The 23,391-nt window shown below is 39.4% G+C and overlaps 1 protein-coding gene across 2 annotated transcripts in view; it reads right to left on the bottom strand.

Annotated features, from left to right (window-relative positions):
- CTR9 (CTR9 homolog, Paf1/RNA polymerase II complex component) overlaps positions 1–14,328 on the bottom strand; it is a 28,408-nt gene extending 14,080 nt beyond the window's left edge. For both annotated transcript variants that reach the window (XM_005578612.4, XM_045371487.3), the window contains exons 1-12: positions 14,117–14,328; positions 12,803–12,901; positions 10,372–10,611; positions 9,773–9,890; positions 8,729–8,818; positions 5,269–5,417; positions 3,536–3,643; positions 2,048–2,155; positions 1,707–1,943; positions 1,385–1,474; positions 1,153–1,281; positions 860–1,043 (exon numbers count right to left, since the gene is read on the bottom strand). In XM_005578612.4, the coding sequence (XP_005578669.1) occupies positions 860–1,043; positions 1,153–1,281; positions 1,385–1,474; positions 1,707–1,943; positions 2,048–2,155; positions 3,536–3,643; positions 5,269–5,417; positions 8,729–8,818; positions 9,773–9,890; positions 10,372–10,611; positions 12,803–12,901; positions 14,117–14,161 (1,597 nt within the window). In that variant the 5' untranslated portion in view covers positions 14,162–14,328. The remainder of the gene's footprint in view (positions 1–859; positions 1,044–1,152; positions 1,282–1,384; positions 1,475–1,706; positions 1,944–2,047; positions 2,156–3,535; positions 3,644–5,268; positions 5,418–8,728; positions 8,819–9,772; positions 9,891–10,371; positions 10,612–12,802; positions 12,902–14,116) is intronic.
- Between the last annotated feature and the right edge of the window lie 9,063 nt (positions 14,329–23,391).

Below are 23,391 nucleotides of genomic sequence, written 5' to 3' on the forward strand. Positions count from 1 at the left end.
AATCCCAATTACTCAGGAGGCTGAGGCAGGAGAATTGCACCAACCCGGGAGGCAGAGATTGCAGTGAGCCGAGACTATGACATTGCACTCCAGCCTGGGTGACAGAGCAAGACTCCATCACACACACACACACACACACAAAAAGCTCCTGATTTACTAGAGTGAAAACATCATGCTTTAGGTTCTTTTTAAAGAAAGTACAAAAATAAAAACAAAAAACCCTCATACACACAAATAAAATTAAGTACCCTATGTAAATTATTATTATTTAAAATATAAAGATGGGATCTCGCTATTGGGATTGCTTAGGTTGGTCTCGAACTCCTGGACTCAAGTGATCCCCCTGCCTTGGCCTCCCAAAGTGCTGGGATTCCAGGCATGAGCCACTATGCCAGGCCTAAATTATTTTTTAATTAAAAGCTTTCCATATTCTACAATGTATAGGTTGCAAAACTCAAATTAGGACATTTTAGTAATAATTATTTCAAGGAAAAGCACTTCTCTTTCTCTATAAACATTGCAAAAATGTTCATATGAAATCAAAACAGGATGTTTCAAAGGTAAATGCATTATCAAATACGCCAAGGAGTTGTTAAAAGCCTAACAAAAGTAGTTGACCCACTGAAGATAGCGTAGTCATTGAAATATGGTCCAGTTGGTTTTAGTTGCTTATTTATAGCACAAATGTAAGTAAAGCTGCACCTTTGTTTTAAGGCCACAAATCTGCCCTGGAGAAATGGGGACATCAGAACCTTAAAAATTTTTGACTATCAAATCTAAATTTTTTTTCAGGCTAAATTTTTGCTGCTCTTGTGGGAATGAAGGGATTTCATTACATAAAGAAGTTTAAAATCCTTACAGTCAACATAATTAGGATGTTCCCGTAAGATGTTTTTATACAGTTTTTCTGCTTCATGGAATTCACACATCGCCTCATATAGCCTGGCGAGGTTGTATGATGTGGTCACGGAAATGGCGTTATAGTAATGCTCATCATGTTCTGCCTCTGCTTTTGCACGGTCCAATGATGCCAAAAAATATTTCTATGAGAAAGAAAAATCACAGTTAAAAGACTTAGTTTATACACTTTTTAAAAAGCCGTGCATTCAACTTGATTCAGTATAAAATAAGGAAATATTTCTATTTTCCTACCTTAGCCTCCCCTAGGTTTCCAAGTCTAAAATGGAGGGCACCCACATTATTGAGAATCTCTGGGGGGACATCGGCCTGCACTTTCTCCTGCAGGATTCGTGTTGCTGTTCCATAGGCTGAAAGGGCACCCTGTATCATGATTGACAGAAAAAGGTATAAGTGGAAGAGAAACACTACACCAGGCTTACAAAAAACACATCATGTGGGAGATTAAAAAACATGACTCAAACACCTGTATATCAGTCTGTTCCAAGATTTGTGCCAATTCAATCCAAGCTTCAACATCATCGGGATACTGTTCCGTGACCTTCTTCAAATGGCCCTGGGATAAAAGAGATTGTTAAGCTGAAGTATTCCATGAATAGGTTGTCAAAATTAAAAGTGGGGGCTATTTAAGTTTGTTTAATAAGTCCATTGTTTGTTATCTAAACTGGAACAAGCTCAGCTAACAAAACTGTTTATATCATATTTCTACTAGCAGTAACAGGAAATGAGAAATGGAAGTTTTGGGATAACTAACAGTAAACAGCTAAGATTTTAAAAAAAAGACGTACCTTGGCAATATCTCGTTTTTCTTGATCTTCTGAGGCAGCATACAGAGAGCCAAGAATTTTCATAGTTTCATAATTATTAGGATAAGCTTTCAAAACCTTCTCAAAGCATTGAGATGCATTTTCTTTGTCACCTCGATAAATATACATTTGTCCCAAACCAAAAAACGGGAGCACAAAAGAGGAAGAGGCAAACTGTGTGGCTTGATAATAGTACTGAAAAGCTTGGTCATAATCTTCCTAAAGAATGAAAATAAAACAAGACGAATATGAACAGAAGTATTGGAAAGACTTAAAACACCATAAGTAAAAAGATTAGACATTTAGAGAAGTTATAAAATTACCTGAACATGGAATGATCTAGCTAGCTGATAGCAGCTCTCTGCTTGCATAGCCTCCACTTCTGTATTATGGAATGCATGGAGGGCCAGATGCTGGACTTTACTATAATCCTGAACGAAGATCAGAAAGTCAAATGAGTGAACTCGTAAGACTAGCTTGCATAGCTGTTTTATCTTAGACTAACATTTCATTTACCTGTAAGATACATTTCCATCTTCTCCATAAATAATTGCCTTTCAGTGCTATAACAGTTATAGCCTAATCAATAACTCACTATGAAAGGGTAGTATGTTTCTACAGCCAGAGAGTAAAGCACTGTGGTTAGTCTAAGGTCACGTAGCTATTAACCACAGTGCTTTACTCTCTCTGGCTGTAGAAACATATGCTCCTTTCATAGTGAATTATTGACTTTAGACTATTAACTCTTCCTCAATTTACCCATCCACAAAATGGGAATAAGATTACCTACATCATAGAATTACTGTGAAGATTACATAAGTAAATTCATAAAATGCACTTTTTTTTTATTTTTTTTTTGAGACAGGGTCTCACTCTGTCACATGGGCTGTAGTGCAATGGTGCCACCATGGCTCACTGCAGCCACGACCCCCCAGGCTCAAGTGATCCTCCCACCTCAGCCTTCTGAGTAACTGAGACTACAGGTATGTGCCACCATGTCCAGCTAATTTTTAAAATTTTTTGTGGAGATGAGGTCTCACTATGTTGCCTGTGCTGGTCTTGAAACCCTGGGCTCAAGCAATCCTCCCACTTCAGCCTCTCAAAGTGCTGGGATTACAGGCATGAGCCACTACTCTCAGTAGATTTAGTATTTTAAGAAACCTAAAATACCACTGCTTCTACAGAATTAGTGGCAACTTAAAAAATACAACATGATCAACATGCAAAATAAACAAAACCGTCAGTGACTCCTTGTTCCCTACATAGTATGTCCAAATTCTGATATTACACAAATGCTCCACTATCTGAATCCAAAGCATTGCCTACCATAAAAATATTATATACTATTTCATAGATATGTGTGTCTTTCCTTTTTCAACTCTCTGGTGACCTCTTCCTAAAAACCTAGTTCAAAAGCTCTGCAGCCTTCGTGAAAATTCACCTTAGCCACCTGACCACTTCCTCATTTCTCTACCATAAATGAGTAGATACCTTTATTTTTACACTTACATTTGTTTACATGGCTGCTTTTTCTATGAAACTGAACTCCCTGAGTACAGAAACCATGTTTTACTCATCTCCGCATCACCACCACAGTGTTGGGTACAGTATGTAGGGGTCAATAAATATTAAGCAAATAAATGAATAAACAAACGTATGTACCCCCACGTAACTAATACAACAAACTCTATAATTTGGAGGGGGGGAAAATCTGACATTTTCAAGTTTCTTTCCAAGTTTAAAAAAGAAATAAAATATCAATTGCAGTATAGAAAAACAAAAATCAGAATTTAAAAATAAATGATTTCTACCTTTTTGAAGAAAAAGTGATTTGCCAAGTGGTTCAATACCATAGGGTTGCTAGGATCAATAGTATAGGCTCTGGAAAGAAGCTGGACGCCATTTTTAATGGAATCAGCCTAAAAGAAAACATTGCAACAAGGTGGAGTGAAAACAATACTAAATCAGCACTTTTCAAAGTTTTCTTCAGTCACAAGAAATAAGGTTATAAACCCTAAGATCAGACACTAAAACAGATTAGAAGCCTCTTATGATTTTTAAATATCTGTATTGCATTTGTAATTAAATCTCCCTTTTAATCCTTAATTTTTTTGTGTGTCACTTTTTTTTCCCTCTTTATTTTCTTGTTCAGTTCTTGCTTGAGACTTACCTACTTTATTAGTCCCTGCTCCTACTTCTCCCACAAAAAGCCACCTTTGTTTTTATTTATTTATATTCATTTTTATTTTTTTCCAGACAGGATCTCACATGTTGCCCAGGATAGAGTGCATTGGCATGAACACAGCTCACCGCAGCCTTGACCTCCTGGGCTCAAACAACCCTCCTGCTTTGATCTCCCAAAGTGTTGGGATTATAGGTGATAGCCACCATGCCTGGCCTTTACCACCTTTGGTTTTATTGAACCGAGCTGTTTTCTTCATGTGGCTGATACTGGTGGATTACCCAACAGCCATTTTATCACTTATCCTGCTAACAGAATCCAGATTTTGTAGCCTGTGAAAATCTTTTGAGTTTACGAAGGAAAGCTCCCTTCCCCTCTTCCCCAGGCCTGGGGCATGAATCATGACTGACCTACACCAGTCCAGATAATCTATTCCTCTGGCCTAAGGTAGTGGTTCTCAACTGAGGATGAAGTCATGTTTGGTTATCACAACTGGAGGAATGCTACCGGCATTTAGTGGGTAGAGGCCAGGGATGCTGTTAAAATAAACATCCTACAATGGAAGGGACAGTTCCCCACAACAAAGAATTATCCAGCCCAAAATGTCAATAGTAATGAGGCTGAGAAACCTGGGCATACATGTTTTGGACAATTATATATAAAGGGAAGCATAATGGAGAGCTTCCTTCTCAATACAAGACAGGGCTTCTCTAAGAGAATGCCTTTTTATCCTTTCCCTTTCCTCCCTCTTTATAAGATCAATGTAATTAACGAGAAGCTGGAGATGCTGCATCCATCTTGTGACTATGAGGTGACAGACATGATGAAGAAAGGCTGCACATTAAGGAAGGGAGGACAGAATTATATAAAATCATAGGTTTGATGACAAGGAGCTATCAAATTTGAGACCTTTGACAACTGGTTTAGTGAACAGTAAAAGCCCTTATGTTTAAAGCACTGAGATGTGTTTTTTGTTACTTGCAGTGGAAGCATTCCAAACTGATATACAAGTCTACAACCCCTTATCTGAGATTCTGAAATCTAAATGCTCTAAAAAACAAGTTTTGTTTTTTTTTTTTTTTTTTTTTTGGTAATCTTGGAGCAAACTCATTTGGTGGCAATACTACCTGAATTGTAACACTATCCTACTAGTGTGAACAGTCTATCATTTTGCCACACAAATGTAAGTTTGCTTTTGGGGTAGTGCCCCAATAACTGGGTATTATACATTACAAAGTATAGGTACCTTTCTGTAATCTGTAGTCTTAATTTCTAAGACACATCTGGCTCCGAGAGTTTTAGGTAAGAGGCTGTGGGCTTGACAAAGCAGTTAGAAGCTAGATACTTTTTTCACTTACATACCTCTTTATTGTTGAGTTCTAGAACAGCCAGTCCAACTAATGCTCCCACGCATTTGGAATTGAGTTCCAGGGCTCTGCTGAATGCCAGACGAGCTTTTTCCAGTTTGTTAAGTTTCACAAAGCAATGACCCATTCCTAAACGAACTTCCGCTATAAAATGAAGTCATTCAATTTGTTAAACTAGGGCATTTTTTAGGGTTCAATTACAAAAATGCTTAAACATTCTCTATTTGTGAGTTGCAAAATCCCCCAAATTAACCTCAGTATAACTACACTATAAAATCTTTTGATCAAGGAACTTGGTTTCCTTGGAGGCTACATCATACCACGTTCCAACCCTCTCCCCTATCACCGACACATTTCTCACCATAGAACAGAATACTATAATACTGGTATTTTTCTTGTCTTCTAACAATGCTGCTAACCATATCTTCAATTTCTCATTACTGAAGAATGATTTTTAAACAGAGAACAAAAGTTCCACTAAGACCTTAAATGTGACTGATTATGTGCACATACCATTGTTCCCTTCAGAGCTATGCTCACATGTGCTACCTCATTTCAAGACCATGCCAAAACACAAACAAGTTCCCATCTAAAGCCAATTGCCATACTGGTCACTAGATGCCCTCTTATCTATTTAAGGATACTGCTTCAGCAACCCTCCCCTATTTTTTCTCTCTACTGGATCATTCATTCTCATCTATACATAAACATTCTTCCATCTTATAAAAATCCTCTCTTGAATATCTCTTTCCAGTTGTCAATCATGTCTGTTCTTCCTTTGATAGCAAAACTCCCAGAAAGATCTAGCTACGCTTGCTATGTCTAATTCCTTTCCTTCCATTTTCTCTTGAATACACTCCAGTGAAGCTCTCACCCCACTATTCCAGTAAAACTGCTTTTATCAAGGTCACTATGGATTTGTATGCTGCTAAATCCAATGATCAATTCTGTCCTTATTTTACTTGGCCTAACAACAGAATTTGACACTGTTGGTCATCATCTTCTTTTGGAAACATTTTACATTTGCTTTTAAGGACAATGCACTTACCCTATTTTCCTCCTATACCTCTGGCTATTATCTTCTCAGTCTCCTTTGCGGATTCTTCCTTATTTTCCTTATCTCTTAATGCCAGAGTGCTCTAGGGCTCCACCTTCAGACCTCTTTTCTATTTGCACTCATTCACAGCTTTATACACTATCTATATGTTGATGATTTCAGCCCAGACCTCTTTCCTGAATTCCAGCCTTTCTGAGCTCTTTGTCAATTTTAAATAACGGGATTTGGAAAATATGATTAAGTATAGAGTTTACTGGGGTGCAAGCTGTGAGAATGGCCACTGGAAAAGTACTGACTCCAAATGAGTGATATCAGCATTTTCCAAAGTGAAAAAGTTAAAGTTTTAATTATTTGGGGGAAACAGAGAAGTTCTAGCAGGATTATAACATTTTAAAATATAACACCAGGTGCATATGTTACAGCAATTTGATTGGTTACAAATTGCTATATTCTAAAAAGATTATTTTATTGCTCCATGTGAGGGGGGTCTTATTTGTGGCACCATTTGATCTTAATTATTTACAGCAAAAAAAAAGGCAGAAATTGCAACTGCATGCCACGTGACTCAGATTGTATAGCCACATTCTTCTCAAGGCTCAGGATAAAGCTCGAAAAGCTTTAAGTTTGAACTGTTTAATTTGCCAACTTATATGTCTAAAAGGTATTTCAAACTTTTCATGTCTAAAACTAGTTCCACTTAAACTATTTCCCAAATATAATAAAATATAACTCTACTTTTCCAATTGCTTGTGCAAGGGAGTTATCTTTGACTCTTCCTCTCTGTTTCACACATCATATCTACTCCATCAGCTCTCCTTTCAAGACACGTGTAGAATCTGACCACTTGTACCAACTCCACTATTACCTCCCTAGTGTGAGCCACAATCACCTCTGACCTGCCTGCCTGCAGATGCCTTCTTCCTGCTCTCCCTGCTTCTGTCCTTGACCCCCTCCCCTTGAGCCCCACTCTAATCTCAACCCCAAAGCTCCAACAATCCTTTTAAATATAGGTCAGATCATGTCACTCCTCTGCCCAATGCCCTCCAATGGCTTCCCGTCTCTGTCGGTGTAAAAGCTAAAGTCCTTACAATAATCTGTGATGCCCTGTGTGATTAGTCAGTTCCTGGTTATAGTTTTGACCCCATTTCTTACTACTTCTCACCCCCACTCTTTCTCCATTCCAGATACAATGGCCTCCTTATTCTTCCCTAAACTTTCCTCTTTCCTCTGGACCTTTGTACCTTCTATGCTTTCTCTCTAGGAGTGGTCTTCTCCTATATATCTGCCTGGCTTCTGGTTGTTTTTTAGGTCTTCACACAAACGTTACTATCTCTGATGAGTTTCCTTGGTCATCCTTTCTAAGCAACTCCTGATGCTTCTCACACCCTTTTTCTGCTTTATTCTTCTCCTTAGCTCTTACTGGTAGCTTACACATCATACATATTTTACTATTTATCTTGCCCACTGAAAACTGAATTCCATGAAGGTAGGAACTTTTGTCTCTTTGGTTAATTGCTACATTCTCAGGGTTTAGAACTGTGCCTGTCACATACTCAATAAAAATTTGCTACATGAATGACATTTCGGAAAGAAAAATAATATAGGGCAAAAAGATTATATTATAATATACTATCCAGACTTTTTTTTTCTTGAGACAGGGTCTTGCTCTGTTGCCCAGGCTGGAGTGCCATGGCATGAACATGGCTCACTGCAGCCTCAAATGCCTAGGCTCAAGCAATCCTTCTGCCTTAGCCTCTTGTGTAGCTGTGACCACAAACACTATCATGTGCAGCTGATTTTCTATAGAGACGGGGGTCTCACTTTGTTGTGCAGGCTGGTCTCAAATTCCTGGGCCCAACAAGCAATCCTTCTACCTCAACCTCCCAAAGTGCTGCGATTACAGGTATGAACCACTGCGCCCAGCCCCTATCTATTTTTTTTCCCCTTGAGACAGGGTCTCGTTCTGTTGCCCAGGCTGGAATGCAATGGCACAATCATGGCTCACAGCAGCCTCAACCTCCCAGACTCAAGCGATCCTCCAGCCTCAGCCTCCTAAGGAGCTGGGCCCATGGGTGTGTGCCACCATGCTGATGTAACTTTTTCATTTTTTGTAGAGACAGGGTCTCACTACATTGCCCAGGCTGGTCTCAAACTCCTGGGCTCAAGTGGTCCTCCTGCCTCAGCCTACCAAGTGCTGGGATTATTGGCATGAGCCACTGCACCTGGCCTTACCATCCAGTTTTTGACTCAAACGTAGCACTTAAAAAAAAAAAAATCATGATTCTGACACTTCAATAATCTAACAATATCTTTTCATAACTAACTTCATAAGCAACTGACAAATCCTCAATGTTTTAAGCTGGGTCATACACAGTTTGGACATAAATTTTTCTCTTACCTGGACATCCTGGGTTAGTACGCAATGCTTTCTTATAGTAAGCAAGAGCTCCTCTGTAATCCTTCTTGTTGAAGGAAATGCAAGCTTTACCTGTAAAGATTTTTAAAAATAAACATAGTGTCTGATTAAAGGCCACAAGTCTATTATGCTTTACACTAACTTATCTAAGTTAAATACATCGCTCAGTAAGAAATACTTGAAAACAGTGAACAAAATTTCATATTAAAAATTCGTTTTTCATAAAAGTATATTAATTTATGTCTAAAAATAAAACTTCCTGTTTTTATGTGAAATGTTATGAAGTTAGCAAACTAACATAGGAACAGACAACTGAATACCGCCTGTTTTCACTTATAAGTGGGAGCTAAATGATGAGAACACATGGACACACAGTGGTGAACAACACATACTGGGGCCTTTTGGAGGGTGGAGGGTGGGAGGAGGAAGAGGATCAGGAAAAATAACTAATAGATACTAGGCTCAATACCTGAGTGATGAAATAACCTGCACAACAAACCCCCATGACACAAGTCTATCTATGTAACAAACCTGCACTTGTATCCCTGAACTTAAAAACAGTTTAAAAAATGTTATAAAATAATAATTGAAATAGCTTGAAGTTGTCTAAGTAGAGATTGCTTATTGGCTCTTCAGAAGTGAATAACCAATTACTCTTTTTTGAAAAAATTATTTTTTGTAGAGAGGGGGTCTTGCTATGTTGCCCCAGCTGGTCTTGAACTCCTGGTCTCAAGTGATCCTCCTGCCTCAGTCTCTCAAAGGGCTGGGATTACAGGTATAACGAGACAGGGTCTCAAAGTGCTGAAATCACACTGTGCCTGGCCTAAATAATAATTACTCTTAACGGGTATATATTTTATTTCCACAATTTCAACAATATTTGTTGTAGGTAATTTCATTTGTAACAACATAAAGCTCTTCTACTGTGCTGTCTAGCTGAGTTATTAAGAAGCTATTACAAAGAAATATATTATAGGCATATGCTGAAAACAATTGTTTCCTAATATGTTGCCAAAGATCACTTACCAAGAAGGGCTGGAATATTATTTGGAGACTGATTGAGTACAAAATGAAACTGTGCATCAGCTTGATCCATTTTGTCACCCTCAAGGAGGCAAAAGCAGGCTCTTCCCAACAAATGGTTCTATAAAGTAATGTATTATCTTAGACTTTACCCCCATATACCATGAACGTGTAACACTAAAGTGAAAACCAAATAGCAAGGAGGTGGAGCACAATGCAAATTCCCCTATCAAATGTAATGTGCTTAAGCTAATAACAAGTAATTCTTAATTACAAAATGAGAAATTATACTGAAATGTAAGTCTTCTGCGCCAGTAACAATGACCAAAAGAAAAATTTTAATTCCTTAAAATATCCTTGAAATTCACCTGGAGATAATAAAATTACTGGTGCAAGTTTTATGTACTAAATTTGCCCATATTACTTAAACAGTACAAAAACCAAAGCATTCCAATTTTAATGAGGAACCTTTCTTCTTTTTGACTCTATCAACCATGTTATTTGAAGAAAAACTCTTTCAAAAAATCTGCTCTCACACACATTTTGCTTTCATGTGCTTTTCCCCCCTTCATAAATGGAAAGAAATTTGACTTTATTTTTACCTGATCATACATAATAATTTTATCGGCCATTGTGTACAATAAGGTGGCCTGTGTAATAAGATCCTTTTTATTGTCCTTATTCTTTTCTTTCCGAGCCTGTTGTACATAATACGCTGCCAATGTATCCAAGCAAGTCATCTGGTCTTTTTCATGGTCTCTATAGTCCAAATTGCCATCTATACGTGCTGCTTCCAACAATTTTACAAACTCTTCTGTTTTTCCTTGCTTGTAGTATTCCAGCTATAGGTAATGAAACAAATTAGAATCACTAAAGCATATGTCCATATAAAAAGTTGTACATAAATGTTTATAGCAGCTTTTTTTGTAATAACAAAAAACTGGAAACAATCAAAATGTTGATTAACAGGTGAATGGATAAACAAGCTGTGGTGTATCCATAAAAAGGATACTATCCTACAATGAAAAGGAATGAACTATTAATACATGCTACAACATGGATAAATCTCAAAGTAATTACGCTGAACGAAAGAAATCAGACCAAAAAAAAGAGTACATATTGTGTGATCCTATTTATATAAAACTCTAGAAAACATAAAACAATCTCTAGTGTCAGAAAGCAGACCAGTGATTGTCTGGCACAGGGATTAGGGGTGGGGTGGGGGGCTTGTGGGGAGTGGTACAGAGGACAGTTTTGGAAGGTGATGGATGTATTCATTAACCTTGATTGTGGTGATGGCTTCAGAGGTATATACAGATGATAAAACTTATCAAATGGTAAATGTCAAATATGTGCAATTTATTATAAATCCATTAGACTTTAATAAAGCTGTTTAAAAAACTGGAGTGACTTAAAATGTTCCAAATCTGCTACTTATCTAGCAATAGTTGATTTCTAACTAAAATTTTCAGACAAGTGGAGCCTAAGAGAGAAAACAAGAGTGAAAGATATGAAGAATTCTAAATAGAAAACTTGGCTTCTGGTTCTAGATCTACCAAAAATTATCTGTGATTTGGGCCTGTTTAATAACTTCTCTAGGCATCTGTCTGACTTATAAATAATAAAAGAAATATCCACTAGGTGTGGTGGTATGCACCTGTAATCTACTACTTGGGATGCTGCAGTGGCAGGATGGCTTGAGCCCAGGAGTTTGAGTCTAGCCTGGGCAAAATAGAGAGACTCTGTCTCTATGTGGACTATCCACCATTTATTAACCACTGACTATTGGTCATATACCATGAAAGGAATTTCATATACATATTCTCTAATCTGTACAACCACTCTATGAGGTAGATGCTAACATCTCTATATTTTAAATGCGGACATATGCTCAGAAGTTAGATCACTTGTTTAAGGTCACATAGCTAGTTAGCAGCCATGCCGAGACTTGATCTAACCCCAAAGCCTACATTCTTTTCCCTATAAAAATCTATATCCCACAATGTTTCATTAATCTATTCTACTACAGGTGCCATGCTAATCCTCCAATATTCTAATTTTTGTTTAAGTGCTGTTAAGGAAGGCATATGTACTTAAAAAAAATTTTTTTTTATATATATATACACACACACACACACACACACACCCTAAATTACTGTATGGTTTTAAAAAATGTGTGTGACAAGGAGGCTTGGTCTCCATTGAATAAGCAAACTTGGCACTTCAAGTCAAGAAGGCACTGCTTGTCACTGAAAATACTTCTCTGTAAATCCACATCCAAAAGGAAGAAACTCTTAGAGCAGTCTTGAGCATGGGATATAAGCCCAATTCCAGACCTATTTCTCTGATTCTTCAAGACAATATTAGGAGACTCTTCTGTATGTTTGTATGAAAGCAATGTGGCACATCTCCTTAGGAATAATGACTGTAACATTTATATTACCTATTCCTATAAAAAGGAAACATCATTATGCAGCTGATGCTGGCAAGTAGAGGATATAGAATTTTAGGCTTTCTGACTGGATTTTCTTGAGAATCTCCAGTAAGATTCACATTGAAGGAGACTAAATAGGACAAAAAATGTAAGCCTGAGATAAACTTCACCCAAAAGAACTTTTGTGGGGTTTTCCTGGAACCTAATCACTTTCTAGAATATTTTTAGGGAAATGTTTTATTATTATAGGAAACAATGTTAAGCAGCAATGTTCACACAGAAGCACTTCCCTTCTTTTCAGCTTGTCTATAAACCATAAGGCAGCCTTCACTGAGCAAGCACTAAATAATCACATATTCAATATAGAGTAGTACTTAAATGAATTTTGCCTTTACCAACATACACTAATTCACCAGTAGAGTAGCATATCACTTAGGAAAATGGCCTTATTGTTTCATAAATTATTAACACAATTAATTTCCATACACATGGTATAATTAATCTATCATGCAGCCAAGCTGGCTATTACTATATCTGAAAACAGAAACTACATATTTTCCAGTCAACAAATAAAATATATTTGCTACTTGAATACTGACCGCCAAAGCAATCCATATGTGCAGTTGTGTGTGTTCCTGTTTCAGAATACTGATAACTTCATCTCCCTCCGGTAACTGATCGAAGTCAAGTTCAATGACCTAAAATACAAAATGTAGGTCTTAACTCTTATTCCGCTTTAAAATTCAAATTTCATCTGTGCTGCTTTTCTTGAATATAATCAACATGCATATACATAGAGTAGGTGTTCACTTTCACTACGGTTGAGCTAATACATGTTAATGTTTAAGGAGTACATGACAAATAGGTTATACTATAATAAAGAGCGAGCACAGAGAAGCAAACAAACCCTGCTACTTGTCCCCAAATCACTGGAACTATAAAATGCTAGAAATGGTCTGCTTACTCAAAAATAACAAAACAAAATCCTACTTAACATAGAATCCAAGTAAAGTGCAGATAAGCACCCTAGAGACTCTCATGCCATAGGTCTGACTCCTTGAGATGCATGACCCTACAGGCCATGCAAAGTTGAATGCCACTGCACACATTAATCATGGAGGTGGCACCTGCGTGTAACAGACAGTCCTGACTGTAAGCACAAAAATGATAATAGGAAAATGTCCTGGAATTAGAGGCAATGACTACACAACTTTGCGAATACACTAAAAACCACTTAATTTTATACCTCAATATTATATCTCAAACAAAAAAATAAAAATAAGAGTATAAGATATACAAGAAGACTGAACATCAAAGCTGAGAGCTTTACTCAGACAAGCCACAGGCCACCCATGAGTGAGACATAGGTAAACGAGAGGAGGTTAAATTCTATCAGCACACAGGGGCGGCTAAATCTTGGGCTATCTCGCTGAAGGAGAGTTGATGTAGAGAACATAGTGCACCATGACAGACTCGAGTTTCTAAGGGAGAAGAGGTGACCTCCTATATATTCCCAGGGAAAGATCTCGAGCTTGAGCAGCATATAAACCCCGGTAACATCAGAGCCCACCTCTGTAATCTGCGAGGTGTTTTACAGTTTATCGGGTACTCTCACACCTCTGCTCCCGCGTGTTGTTTAGGAAAAGAGTAGCGCACTGTCAAATACGAATAGGCTGGAGAGGAACTTTCAAGAACTCCTTCTCCGAGTGGCCCTGAGGCTGCAGAGACGCGGTGCTCCCTCCCCGAGAGGGCACAGGAGCTGAAGAAGAAGATGATCAGACCTTGGCCAGGGATTTTGATCAGGGCTCTTAGGGAAGGAGGATGCTTTCGCTTCAGAAACGAAGTCGAGCGAAGTCGGTGGGGGCGATCGTACAAGTTCACGGCCCCCACCCGCCTCCATACACGACACTTACCTCGTCAGTGTCCCGGAGGGGAATCTCGATGGAGCCCCGCGACATGATGGGGTCACAAGGCGAGCAAGTGTCTCGCCCCGCCGCTCCGCAGCCGGTAGTCTCCGCTTCAGGCTAGTCCAGAGGTGAGTGACGGCTCCGGCTCTGGTCTTGACTGCCGCCCCGCGGCGCCGCCAGAGCTCTGGCTTCTCCTTCCCGTCAGCCGCTTAAACAACGAGCAGCGGACGGCGGTCGGCCACTTCCGGCGACCCCGCCCCCTGTCCCGGAAGCACTCCCGCGGGAGCGTGCCCTACGCGAGCTCGCCCTGTGGCTCCGGTGTTTCCGTTTTGGTGTTGGCGGTTCAGAAGCTTTCGTTGGCGTGTCAGCTGTAGGGCTGTAGGGTGTGACCCGAGAGCCTGCAGGACCTTCGGAACCATGTGGCGTTTGACTTTCCTCAGCGCTGGCTCGGCCCCAGATGAAAGCTTGGAAGGCGTAGCCGCTTGGTCCCGCGGTGGGCGGGGCCTCTGCCTGACGTGGACCTCTTGGGATGGGCCTGGCCAATCCTGTTGTCTTCCCAAGATTGTTGTGGATAATTCTGTCTTTCGTTCTGCAACCCAATCATTAGTTCATCTTTTGGTCCCCGTTGGGTGTAAAAGTCATACCTATGATACCTTTGTGATTAGTTTAAATAAAAAATTTACAATTAATTCGGTAATCATTGTGATAATTCATGTCTTTTTTTTTTTTTTTTTTTTTGGTTCTTCGAAGCATGTAAGAGGATCTAGTGTATTTGTGATTTAAATAAAATTGCAGAAGAGGCCGGGCGCGGTGGCTTACGCTTGTAATCCCAGCACTTTGTGAGGCCAAGGCGGGCGGATCATCTGAGGTCAGGAGTTCGAGACCAGCCTGACCAGCATGGTGAAACCCTGTCTCTACTAAAAATGCAAAAATTAGCTCGGCGCGGTGGTGGGCGCCTGTAATCCCAGCTACCCGGGAGACTGAGACAGGAGACTCGCTTGAACCCGGGAGGTGGAGGTTGCAGTGAGCCGGGTAGGCCCCACTGCACTCCAGACTGGGGACCGATCGAGACTCCACCTCAAAAAAAAAAAAAAAAAGAAATTAATTTTAGTAATATATTTTATTTAACGTGATATATCCAAAATCTCATTTCAACATGTAATCAATATAAAAATTCAGATAATTTTTACATTTTTAATACTAAGTCTTGAAAATTCGGTATGTATTTCACATGTATACACTGTCTCAGTTGCCTGATTTTAAGTGGAAATATTGAATCTGTGTTTAGATTTCATAAAGTTTGCAGTTGAAAAAATAGGTTCGCATACTTTAGTTTTTCCAAAATTTAAATTAATTAAAATTTTTTGAAATTAAATTCCTTAATTGGATTAGTCATATTTCAAGTGTTCCATAGCCACATGTGGTTAGTGAATACTGCATTGGATGGCGTCATACAGTATTTCCCAGAAATACTGTTTAATACATTTTAAAGTTTATAAAGTAAGCATTAAACAAAAGTACAAATAGTGGTGATTGTTATTCTCCATGCCCAAAAGCCTCCCTGATATTAAAAACTCTATTGATAGGTTTGGTTTTTCAGTTATTTGCATCCAAAGCATCATACCTGATAATGCATAGTGCCATGATTGGGGCACTCAATTTAGAGTGGGATTTGGAGGAAGTGACATTAAGTTGCATCTGGGAAAATGAGTTTGACAGGTAAAGTATGTAGGGGAATGTGTACCAGAGGGGACAGCATGTTGGGGAAGAGCTTTGAGAACCTGCAAGGTCATGTGACTAGAATGTAGAAAATGAGGGGGAGAGTGGCGTAAGTTGAAGTTGGTATAAGAAGTACCCAGACATGCTGGGCTTTATTCATATAAAGCAAAACTGACATCTTGTCCTGTTTCCAAAATGAATGAGTGTACACATTATATCCCACAGGAAAAACAAAATACTTTGTGTTCTGAAATAAACCGTGAAACAAGAGTATCACACTATCTGTAGTCTCCAAAGTGAACAAAACTTTCAGCATTTCCCATATATTACTGACTCTCTTACAAGTTAATTGCTGACTTTTGTAATGCTACAGTCTGAAGACATGTGGGAGCTTGGGGTCATATGGCAGTCATATGAGAAAATTGCCGTTTTCCTACCATGAAGCAATTAACTGTAAACCTTGGTATGTGTGCATTTGATGTATCAGTTCTTCTAAAGCCTAAATTCACTTGTATACTTTTGCAAGTGTTTTTGTAAGTAAACTTTTTTTTTCTAAATGCTTTTGTCCTTCAGAATTTCTTTTGACTTAGTATATATTAATGATTTGGGGTTTTATCTTACATGCAAAGTGATTGAAAGGTTTTAAGTGATGTGTATGTGTCAATGAGAGGGAGAAAGAATAAAAGAAAATTGATTTTGGCCAGGCGTGGTGGCTCATGCCTGTAATTCCAGCACTTTGGGAGGCCGAGGTGGGCCTATTGCATGAGCTTAAGAATTCAAGACCAGTCTGGGCAGCATGGTGAAACTTCGTCTCTACTAAAGATACAAAAATTAGCTGGGTGTGGTGGTGCACACCTGTAATCCCAGCTACTCAGGAGGCTGAGGCACGAGAATCGCTTGAACCCTGGAGGCAGAGGTTGCAGTGAGCCAAGATCATACCACTGCACTCCAGCCTGGGCGACAGAGCGAGACTCTATCTAAAAATAAAAAAAAAAAGAATTAATTTTAAAAGATTGTTCTGGCTACGTTGTGGAAGATGGATAGGAAAGTGTCTTGAGAGGATGTGGGCAGACCACTTAGGAAACTGCTGTCCAGGTCACAGATGATAAATAGGAATAGGTTTAAGACAGTGGAGGTGGAGAGAAGTGGATGGATTTAAGATTATCATCTATCTGTCAATCATCTGTTGATACCTTAGTCACTAGGACTTGCCAATGTATTGGATATAGGCCAGGGTCACTGAAAAAGTAGCGTCAAGAAGAACATCCAGCTTCTGGCATGAACAACTGGGTGAATGATGTGTCATTTCCTAAAATAGGAAAGATTAGTGGAGGAGCACATTTGGGCAAGGGTAGACCACTAGTTCTATTTCACATGTGTTGTTTGTGCTGTCTCTGCAACAGCCAGATGCAGATTTCAGGTAGTCAGTTATTGGATATACAGATCTGTGATTCAGAAGACAGTTTCTAACCTGGAGAAGTAAGTCTGAGAGCCATTGGCATAAAGATAAAATTTAAAACTGTGGTATTAAATTAGATTAGATAACCTAGAGAGAGAATGGAGAGTGACAAGAGAAGGGCCTAGTTCCCAGCCTGAGGAATTCTAGCACACAGAGGGCATGAAGAGGAAGGTGGCCGGCAAGGAATCATCGAGGACAATGAAGAGAGAATCACCTACCAGGGGCCTGGCAACAATTGAGACTTAAACTACACTCTTGGTACAGGTTGCTACAAGCAACCTTTTGTTTTTCCCTAACTGTAGCAGACACTGATGAAATTAGATGTTTTAAAGCTGTAGAACCAGTTTTGGAGCGATTTCAAATATTTTATTTCAACTGGCATGATTGCATAACGTCCATTCACAAAACGCCATGCTCCATATTGAGCCTGAGTGCACCAGATCAAGGCATAGCAATTAGTGTATTTGGCCACTGTGGGTTTTGTTGAGTACATGTTCGAAATAGATTGCTAAGATTCTTAGTTTTTTGTTGTTGATATTGCAGTTGGCTGTAATGTTGGTAAATATATACATTTAGCCAATCTGAAGAGTAAGTTATTTTATATGTTGATAAAATATGCTAATTATTTAATTAACTTATTATTTTTGAGGCAGGGTCTCACTCTGTCATTCAGGATGAAGTATGGTGGCACGATCATAGCTCATTGCAGCCTCAAACTCCTGGGCTCAAGCAGTCTCCTGCTTCAGCCTCCCAAGTAGCTGGGACTATAGGCAGACACCACCACATCTGGCAAAATATGCTAATTATTAAAAAGGAGTGAAGAAAGTTGATCTTAACAAGTGATATATACATATAATTTGTTATATATAATTATTTGTGTGTGTAGATATAGATATAGATATGTTTAGACAGGGTCTCACTCTGTCACCCTGGAGGGCAGTGATGTGATCATGGCTCATTGCAGCCTTGACCTCCCTGGGCTCAGGTGATTCTCCAGCCTCTGCCTCCCAAAGTGCTGGAATTACAGGCATGAGCCACTACGCTCAACCTAAATAATAGTTTAGATCTTAAGTTAGATATCTTTTAAATAGCAGGACACAAATCAAAGTGTTTTAAGTAGTTTGTATAAATTATTAAGAAACAATACGAAGCTATGTTAATTTGCTGGGGCTAGGGCTGCCATAACAAAGTACCACAGACTGGATGACTTAAACAACAGAAATGTATTTTCTGACAATTCTGTAGGTTGAAAGTGAGAGCTCAAGGCATTGGCAGGTTTGGTTTCTCCTGAGGCCTCTTTCCCTGGCTCTTATATGGCCATCTTCTCTCTGTGGCTTCACATGTTCTTCCCTCTCTATGAGTTTAAATCCTAATCTCCTCTTCCTATAAAAACTTCAGTCATTGAATTAGGGTTCACCCTAATGACTTTATTTTAATTTATGACCTCTCTAAAGATCCTGTCTCTAAATATAGTCACATTCTGAGGTACTGGGAGTTAGGACTTCCATAAATGAATTTTGAGGTGAACACAATACGGCCCATAACAGAAGCCTATCAGCAGGACACATCTCTGCAGCTGAATTATTTTTATTATTTTCCTTTTTAAAAAAAAAAATTCAGTAGTTTTGGGGGAACAGGTGTTTGCTGTTATGTGGATAAATTTTTTAGTGTTGATTCCTGAGATTTTGGAGCAACTGTCACCCGAGCAGTGTACACTGTATCCAATGTGTAGTCTTTTGTCCGTCACCCCTCCACCCTTCTCCCACCCCCGAGTCCCCAAAGCCCATCACATCATTCTTATGCCTTTGTATCCTCATAGCTTAGCTCCCACTTATAAGTGAGAACATATGACATTTGGTTTTCCATTCCTGAGTTACTTCACTTAGAATAATGGTCTCCAACTCCACCCAGGTTGCCGTGAATGCCATTATTTCATTCCTTTTTATGGCTGAGTATCCCATGTTGTTGCAGCTGAATTTTTAAATTATACTTTTCCCTATTAATTATTAAAATAAGGTCTGTTTGTGAAATATTAGGACAAATCATCATTAGGCAAAAGTTTTAGGGTTATAATTTATCAGTACAGTTGCCTGGGCAGTTGTCTTAGAATACCCTGTGTCATAGTTTCCTCTGGGGTTTCAATAAATATTCATCTCCAAAACATCACTGTATTTTCAGGAATTTAAAATTACATAAAATGCTCCCTTAGGTAAGAACTGGAAATACAGGTCAACACACCTAATTTGACTGTTAGTAAAACACTGATAGAAATCTTAGTTCTGGCAGGTTTGAATAACCAGAAAACCCTCCCGCTAAAAACACCTAGATCTGCCAGATTGACACACACACACACACACACACACACACACACACACACACACACACAGAGTAAATGTCCTCATAAATGAATAGCTGAGCTATCTAATAATCTGAAGAACAGGCATGTAAGCCCATGCTAAGACTACCCAGGTAGTGGTGGCTGATAGCAGGATGTTCCATATTCCAGTGAATTGTGTCTTAATGTTCACACGGAAACAGAATTAGAGGCTTTGGGCTCACGTTGGAACCATTAAAAGATTACACCCTAAGTAAAAGTGGGGGAACTAAAAAAAAATCCCACCAACACAGATGTTCTGGGTATAAAAATTATAGATGGTGCAATGGGGGAAGAGTCTCTCCTAAGCACTTAAAACCACAGGTCTGTATCTCAGGTGGGTTTGGTGTTTAACATTGTCTGCTTGGTCTGGGAATCTCCAAGGCAAGTGATTAGCATGGATGTTATCCCTAAGTATGTGATATCTTTGGGATGTCTGAACAAGTTACTTTTGTCATTGATTTTACTTCCCCTAGTAGTAATTAAATTACAACACCTAACAGGTATGGAATATTTACTTGTGTCAGAATTTTACATAAACTCATTTAATCCTCAGAACAACCCTATAACAGGGGCACAGTAATCTGTCAACAGTGTAGATGACAAGGGTGGGAGTGAGGTTGGGCTGGGGTAGTCATATCTGTCTCCGAGGATTGGTGTGGAAAATAAGATGAGGTGTCAGGTGTTAGTTCAACGCATATGTGTCATTGCTTTCGCAGTGGTCATTGCTTTGGAAGCGGTCACTACTCTATCTCTTGGAGTTTTCTCACTTCAGGTGGAACATAGACTCTCCAGCTCTTCTCATCCTCTCTTTCTTGTCCCCAGTGACAAGAAGCACATGATCTCTCCCCTCGTGTGTGTGTGTGTGTGTGTGTGTGTGTGTGTGTGTATTATTACTATTTCTTTTGGTGGAGACAGGGTCTTGCTATGTTGCCCAGGCTAGCCTCGAACCCTTGGTCTGAAGAAAAACTCTTGGCCTCCCAAAGTGCTGGGATTACAGGTGTGAGCCATTATACCCGGCTCCTCCCTCCTGAAGGATTTTATTATTGATCCTTATTGAAGGAAGGAAGGAAAGAAGATAGAACTTCAGGTAGGCCCTGAAAGATGGGTAGGATTTAAATAAGCAGAATTGTGGGAAGGATGTTTTATGCAGAAAGGGTATCATGAGCAAAATCTTGACAAGAACACTCTTTAAGGCTAGCAACAAGAGCACACGTCATAGCATTAAAACTTACTGATTATCTGACATCCGTTGTGTGTTCCCTCTCCTCCAGGAAGCCTTCCTTGTTATCCTTCTACAAGGAACTCTCTCTTTTATATTTTTATCGTCTCCCAAGATAGCTTGGCATTGAACTATATTCAGCTTTGGAGAACAGTATATCACAGTATATTTACCCTTTTCTCTTTAAAATACATTGTTGTGTGTGTGGTCTTGTCTTCCCTCTGCCTCTGTCCTTGAAGAGATACTTTCTGAACACCCCCTCTCCCAGGGTAAGAATGCTGGAAAATGCTCATTACATAAATTTTGAGTTTTCTTGTATTAAAAAAAAAAAAAAAAAAAAAAGGGAAACATAGTAAAGAACTTTGTTTCTAAAAGCAAATGTTGTGTGGAACCCCTATTAACCTCAATAGGGAAAGCTCCAGGTTCAAAAGGTCAAAGAGACCCAGAGCCAGCAAAGGAGACATGGGGTTTTATTAGGGTTCACATATAGAGGAGAGAGTCCAGTGGCGGTGGACTGGGCAGGAGACCCGCCTTACCTACCTACAGAAACGGTCCAGTGGCGGCGGGATGGACTGCATAACCGTATGACCTAGTGGAGGCAGCGGGCTGGGCAGGAAAACCATACTGCTTGCAAACAGCATGCAGTTTATACAGCATTTTCACTTAATACTTTCCTGCTAACAACCTCCACCTGGCAACCTTCATTTAACCCAGAACTCAGGGCCTCAATCTCCTGTATAGCCTGTGTTCCACTGGATGGGCCACAGGCTCAGATGTTCCTCATTGACAAGGAAAGAATCTCCAGGTTGGCCATGCACGGATTCCCTAGCTCGGAAACACACACATTTCAGGTGTATCTACCATACAAAGTCATTCTAAGGTATGCTTAAGTTATTGCTACAGGTGCATTTACCTGACAAATGTACACATGGACTTTGCATGTTACTGCGTTGTGTAGAAGAAACTTTCTGCTTAAGTGTTTAAGTAAATATTTTGAAGATATTTTCAGGACCTTGAAAAGATTATTCTTCACATTCATTCCTAAAAGTTGTAAGAAGTATTTCAAATTAAAAACAAGATGGGTCATTTTGACCAAATGATCTTGGATTTTGTATATTAAAAGATCTTTATAAAATGGGTTTAGAACTGTTTTAAAATATTTTTTCCTGATTCTTTCTCTATCTTTATGTATGTTATAAACATACCGTGTTCTGGGACCTGTCAGGGCAGAGAAAAAAATTAACATGCACTCCAATGAGAATTATTTTTACTTACCCCTGGGGTGCTTTTATGCATAAAGAAGTATGCTGTAACCATTTAAGAAATTCTTTCCTGGCTGGGCGCTGTGGCTCATGCCTGTAATCCCAGCACTTTGGGAGGCCAAGGCGGGCAGATCACGGGGTCAGGAGATCGAGATCATCCTGGCTAACAAGGTGAAACCCCGTCTCTACTAAAAATACAAAAAATTAGCCCGGCGTGGTGGTGTGTGCCTGTAGTCCTAGCTACTCGGGAGGCTGAGGCAGGAGAATAGTGTGAACCTGGGAAGTGGAGCTTGCAGTGAGCCGAGATTGCGCCACTGCACTCCAGCCTGGGCGACAGAGCAAGACTCGGTCTCAAAAAAAAAAAAAAAAATTCTTTCCCAACTATTCTACCCACACTTGCTTCCTCAGTTAATGTGGAAAATAAATTTGACTGTGTAGTTTATGGTTGGCCACATTAGTGGCTAACACAGTGTAACCAAACTTAGTCAACTCATCAGTGCTGTTGGTCTGAGGATGTGTCAAAGCCAGGTCATACTGACTTATCTACGCCAGAGTGCAGACCGCTGGCGCACGTGAAGGCTATTTACAAAGGCAATTTAAAAAAAGAAAAAGCATTGGGATCAGCACTATTTTTAATTCCTTCTGTTTTATTTGAAAAAATTATGTTCCAATGTTAATAGCATTTTAAAATAACTTTATTTTACAGTGGAATAAAGGGAGAACTTTTCAAGTTTTGGAGAGACTTTCTACTTTTCTGATTTCAGCGATAGGACAGTCCCTTCAAGCAGTGCTTCTCAAATGTTTTGGGTAACAAGCATCACCTGGAGAGTTGACTCAAACTTAGATTTCTGGGCCCTACTCCCAGTTTCTGGTTCAGTAGGTATGGGGTGGAGTGGATAATTCGCACTTCTCATGAGGTGCTGTCGATGCTGCTGGTTTGAGAACCACAGCTTAGAGAACCTGGGGATTAGAGAATCCTAGAGTGGGACCTTAGAGGGAGAAGTTATAATTTCTTGGATACTTACATTGTGCCAGGCACTGTGCAAATCTCCCCCCATACGTTATGTCTAATCCATTCAACAGCCTTACAAGTTGGGAATGACTATTCCTATTTTATGGATCAAGGAACTGAAGCTCAGAAAAATTAATCAAGTTATCCAAGATCACAGAGCTACGAAGTGGCAGAGACAGAATTTGAAGTGGGTTTTTTTCTATCTCCAGATCCAAGTTGTTTCCACAAAAATA

The sequence above is a fragment of the Macaca fascicularis genome, chromosome 14 (assembly GCF_037993035.2).
Source record: "Macaca fascicularis isolate 582-1 chromosome 14, T2T-MFA8v1.1".
In the NCBI taxonomy this organism is placed as follows: Eukaryota; Metazoa; Chordata; class Mammalia; order Primates; family Cercopithecidae; genus Macaca; species Macaca fascicularis.